General features: G+C 44.2%; 1 protein-coding gene across 2 annotated transcripts; it reads right to left on the reverse strand.

Annotated features, from left to right (window-relative positions):
- Positions 1-908: 908 nt before the first annotated feature.
- On the reverse strand, positions 909-5385 carry si:dkey-175g6.2 (RNA polymerase II degradation factor 1). 2 transcript variants are annotated; one of them, XM_034178372.1, is made up of 2 exons: positions 5234-5385; positions 909-3168 (listed from the first exon to the last, which is right to left on the reverse strand). In XM_034178372.1, the coding sequence occupies exon 2, from the start codon at positions 3137-3139 to the stop codon at positions 1118-1120; it is 2022 nt and encodes a 673-aa protein (XP_034034263.1). In that variant the 5' UTR covers positions 3140-3168; positions 5234-5385; the 3' UTR covers positions 909-1117. The 2 variants fall into 2 exon arrangements, with proteins under 2 accessions (XP_034034263.1, XP_034034264.1); XM_034178373.1 differs by lacking the exon at positions 5234-5385 and adding an exon at positions 4042-4393.
- Positions 5386-5600: the final 215 nt, after the last annotated feature.

Below are 5600 nucleotides of genomic sequence, written 5' to 3' on the forward strand. Positions count from 1 at the left end.
ATCAAAGAAAATGGTGGAAATATGAAAGGTCTGGGATGCTGATTATGGTGGCTCTGCCATAAATATGTTTACACAATAGCCTGTTGATCCCAAAATGATTTAAAACCCTTAGTCCACCAGGCTGGAAGTTGTCAGTGTTTCGGTTTGTGCTTTTGGAGTCCATAGGGTTTCTACACTGGGAACAGTTGCAATGATAATATTACACAATACGCTATTTCTAGGATAGTATTTGATGCTTGTAAGGCAAAAATCTTGATGGTGAGTTGTGTGCATCTCACACCTTTGCAGCTATTAAAAGTTGTTTTGATCCACAACTGATTTGCATTTGGGGAAGGTGGTGGTCACATGGTCAATTCAAACAGGATAACCACAAAGGTGACCTTTAGCAAAGTTCTTAATCCATAAATTGTTCCTAATGTGCAGTTGCATACCTTGCATGGCAGCACCCTAACATTGATGTGTGTGAATGTGAGGCATCATTCTAAAGCCTTTTGAGTGTCTGCCTCATATGGGAAAAAGTGCCATAGAAATGCAGTCCATTTATCATTGATCCAATTGACAGTAACAAAAACAACTACAGACATCAAACACAACAAAAAATATTGTCAACATTTGTTCAATTTTTTTTCATATTTTTTGTAGTGAAGAACTTTTGTTTTGCAATATGGCATACGGGATATAATCAAAGCTGTAAAAATGGCTCCCTTCAAATGGTCACATCTATTTATGAATACACTGCATATGGGTCTGCTGTGTGTACCCACTACAAAACTTTGAAATATGCACAAGCTTCAGAGAAACACCTGAATGGAGACAGACATACACCACAGTATGTTCTGTTTCAAAATGTAAACTGAGCAAGAGGCTGAACATGGTTACAGGGAGCTTACACTGGGATCCTTCATGTTCTCCCTGACCGAAAACAACAACGTAAAGTTACAGTGAGTAAAACAACATAATTATCACTCTTTACTTCTTTATCGGTAGATCTCAACCAGGCACCAGATTCCTTATCTAATTGCCACTGAGTCCTTTTACACCTCTGTTTACTTTACTTCAGCCATATCTTTCCCATCTTTGTCAGTGTCTCTGCGCTGACAAATGTCCAAAATGTCTCTCAGTACATTCTGCGCTTCATGTAGATCCTCTCAATAAAGTTTTCCAGTTCCTCCTCACTATCTAGCTGAGGCACCAGACCATCCTCCTCATAGTCATCTCCCGGTGTCACATGCTGGTAGTAATATGGAGGTCGCCTGCCCCTCCTGGGCGTGGTTATTGGTTTTGGAGGAGGAAGGGGTTGATAGGTCCGTGGGTGAGGAAGGATATAGTTAGAGATATAAGGGGTGAGAGGCAGACGGGGCACGGGTGGCTGCCTCCAGCCCTGTACACGGTTCTTACCCGCAGACCAGGGCCTTTGCCTTGGTGCTTGGAGGTCAAGTTCCTGAGGGCCAAACGTCTGGTCTCTGGAGGGGAAGGGTTTGCCATAATACTGTGATTTGGGATATGGGAAGTACACAGGGTAGTATGCTCGATATGGCTTCTGGTAGTATGGATAGGAAGGGAAGGCTAAAAACTGTTTCTGGGGTTTATACCAGTAGTCAAGCTGCTTTTGAGGCTTATACCAGTAGTCCTGTTTGTATGACTTAACTTTGTCTTTATGCCATTTCTTGTTGGATTTGTTCTTATAAGGGACCTTCTTGGTGTTTTTTGAGGCTGTGTAGTGGTACATGGGTGGGGCAGCCACTGGAGGAGGTACCAGAGGCCGGAAGCGTGGTGCAACAGGACTGCCTTTGGATGGCTGCTGCTGCAGCTCCTTCCTTTTCTTCTTCTTCTCCTCCACATCACTAATTATCTCGATCACGTCATCCGCCGGCAGGTGCAGCTTACTGCTGATCTCAATCAACCTGTCAATCATCTGCTGGTCCATGTCGTCTTCATCGGAGATGACCTCCTCGGAGCGCTTGTCCTCAGCAGTGTTGCTGGCAGCTCCCGTGCTGCTCTTCTGCCGAGGTTTCATGTACGACTGCTGTTTCCTCCCCATGTACTGCAGCACCATGTCAGAGGCAATGTCTGCCAGCCTCTGCTCCTCCTCTCTCGCCCGCTCTGCCTCCTCCTGCTGTCTGAGGACCTCCTGTTTCTCTGCGCGGGCCCTTGCTTCTTCTTCCATTTGGGAGAGACTCTCCTCTTCTTCCTCCACCTCCTCCTCCAGCTCCTCTCCTTCATCCTCAAAGTCATCCATGAAGTTGCCTCCTTTGACGGGTCTGTCACGTGCCTCGTTGTCCTGCCAGTGCAGCTTCTTTCCTGCTCGTGCCAGCTGAGTGTTATATGCCTTGTAGCCTTTCAGAGGAGGCAGGATCTCATTGTCTTGAAGACCCAAGTCAATGTTTTGGAAGTAGCCTCTTATTTTGCGCTGCAGTGAGGGATCATCTCGTTGTGAAGCTGCCTTCTCTAAGAAACTTTCTAAGTTGTTTCCCTCCTGCTGCTCATGGTCCTCTTCTTTTCTTTGCTCCTCACTTGTGCCAGCACCTCCAGCCTCCACGGAGAGGCCTCGATCTTCCGCGGATCTGATATTTTTATTTTCCTCCTCCTTTCCCTTGAAGTCACCACCCACAACAGCTGTCAAATGGCCTACAATTAGCTGTTCAATGCCCTTACCAGTCCCCACCCCCACCCCCTCCTCCTCCTCCACAGCCCTTCTTGCTCCCTGTGTCTCAGCCATTCTCCTTATCTGACCACCCTCAAAGCCTTTGATGAAGAGTGGCGCCTCACTCTGACCCTCTTCCCAGTCTCTGGTTTTGCTTTGCTGCCTGCCACCTTCCTCCGGGTGGTCCATGGCCTCCAGGAGAACTGCGAGCACCTGTGCAGGGTCTCTCGCTTGATCTAATCTGCTCTCCTGACCGAGTGCTCTGCCCCGGTCTGACGATGCATTGATGGCGCTCGAGAGAGTCTGGAGCGGGAGCGGGAGAAAGGGGGTGGCGAGGCTGTCCTCTTTGCGATCTGTCCGGGTGCGCCCCTCCACCCCTCCCTCCCCTCCATCACCCCACACAGGGGCGGCGTCAGCCAGCTGTGGAGTGATAGTGAGCAGGACCAGTAGGACTAGAAGGGCTGTGGAAGGCGCTTGATGACAGGTCATGACCATGAAGAACTGGCAGGGGAGAGGTTAAGCACCTGAAGAAGAAAGGGGGAAGGCAGATAGGGGAGGGGAGGGGGGGAAGGGAGAAACAGTGATTCACAGTTTTGCGGTAGTTCCCCCCTGGAATCCTGTTGATGTAGAATTTCAGTCACCCACAAGAGCAGATTAATGTTCAGTAAGTTTCAAATGTTGGACACAAACACACTGGAAAGTGCTTGGCTTTAGGACGATAACAAATAAAGACAAAAACATGACCCAGAATAGCAGTTTGTAACTTGCAGCTCAGTTGGCAATGTCAATAATTTTGGATTAACAGAACAAATGTTTGAGACCAAAGCAACGCAGCAAAATGGTGTCCAGTCATCCATGCCAAATGCAACAAAGAATATAGCAAGGCTGTCTTTTCTCCCAAAAACAAAGGTTGGGACGTCTCTCTCTCTCTCTCTCTCTCTCTCTCTCTCTCTCTCTCTCTCTCTCTCTCTCTCTCTCTCTCTCTCACTCACTGGTTTTCCTACAATACAATGTTCCATTTTATAACGGTTACTGTTGGGTGTCTTTTTGGAGATGATGCATGACCTCCGGGTTTCTGGAAGCATGGAGATAAAGGTCTGATGTGGCCACATATACCACAACTGCTTATCATTCGTGATTCCTTCGATATTAAACGAGCCAGCTGGCCCATTCTTTCAAGAGGAGGCGACTATTTGCACACATAAATTGCGCCATTATCCTAAACATGATCTCTTTTTGATCTGCAGCCGCGCGTCTTTGCATCATTGTTGTGCGCGGATTAATTGATGAAGAACAATTGATGTTCTGATATTTTATTTATTTATTTATTTTCTATCGTGGAATTTAATGATACGACATCGTAGCATTTTAACTGATGTATCGCAAAAAAGGCTCACCTTCTTTTCCAAGCAAATCCAACCAGAACGCACGGATCTGCCATTTTAAGCGCGCAGCGTCTTTTCGTCAAAAACTGTATAAATGAAAAAATGCGCACTTATCTGAGGACTGTCTTTGTGTAATTATGATTTTAGTAGTCCACGTATGGAATCGACGTGAGCAGAGCGCTGGTTTAAAGACGGTAACGCGGCGAAGTCATGCGTAAAGCTGGTAGCAGCGGCTGCGTTATTTCACCGTCTGGTCCACAAAACGCTTGTCCAAAATTAAAATAAATAAATAAATAAAAAGAACCACAAGTCACATTTCAGGAAATAAAATTCTGTTTGCAAAAGAGACGAGAAACCAGTCAGAAAGACAACCAGCTTTGTCCTTGTGTGATTTGAGCAGGTTTCTTCTTAATGGAAGTGGTGAAACGCGGACAGACGCAGATTTTGGCTGCACGACGCAGCACGCAACGCACTTCTCAACTATTTCCATTTCAGAAACTGAATCCGCCAAATATGAAATGAAAGAAATTGATTTATAAATGATTTGCCATGTGGGAGCTATTTTTTTTTTTTTTTTTTATTAAAATTGAGGATCTGTTCTTTTTGCATTATCAAATCCTAAAAAATAAAAATAAAAACATTGTCACGATTTTTGTTGCAGTCGAAATCGGACAACTTGGGCCGAAACTATATATATATATATATATAAATTGCATAATTTGTTTTCACAAATCTTTAATAATTCCGGTAGTTAAATCTAACTCATATATAAATCCAGCGTATTTTAATAGTCACCATTACAATCATTGTATTATATTTTTTTATATAGGCTATATAAAATAAAAACAAACATTTATATGCTCATTAATATACTATCAATATAATCGAACATACTGACGTGGAAAAAAACATTGCGAATGAGATATAGCAGCATTTCTCTGCGTTATAAAAACGTAGATATTTCACTTTGATTTCACAATAAAACGCAAACATAAATACAATCACACTCACATCTACTAGAAAAAAAAAACAGCAAACATTTACTCTGCTGATAAAGTACGAATTTTAATGCACACCAAATCCAAATATATTTCTACTCTCTCATCGCATTCAAAACATTTTTTATGAATAATAAAGAGGTCATTAACAGAAAAATGTTCCAAACTGACGCCAGTGACACACAAAGAGAGTGTGGTTGACTTACCTGAAGTCCCACTGTGGGTGGGGAAGCGGGGACACTCACAACGCTGGTAAAGCCCAAATTATTTCATGAATATTGGATCACCTGAGAGGTTTTTTGTTGTTGTTGCGTGATTTTGCTCCCCGTTTCTGTCTTCAACCTGTGAGCAGCATCAAGAAAAATGCAGCGAGGTTGCTGTGCTTTTGTTGTTGTTTAGAGTGATGTGTTTGTGCTAATATACAATTGAGGGAATGTTTTCAGCACCACGGCCAGCGCAACTTTATTGTATATACCCTCGCCGGACCACGTGACACCTCCTTCCCCCTCCCACTCCCCCTCGAGTTGCATTGGGTGCTGACGTCACTTTCATTGATAAGAAGCTGGTGAGGAG

Source organism: Thalassophryne amazonica, chromosome 9 (genome assembly GCF_902500255.1).
Source record: "Thalassophryne amazonica chromosome 9, fThaAma1.1, whole genome shotgun sequence".
Classification (NCBI taxonomy): Eukaryota; Metazoa; Chordata; class Actinopteri; order Batrachoidiformes; family Batrachoididae; genus Thalassophryne; species Thalassophryne amazonica.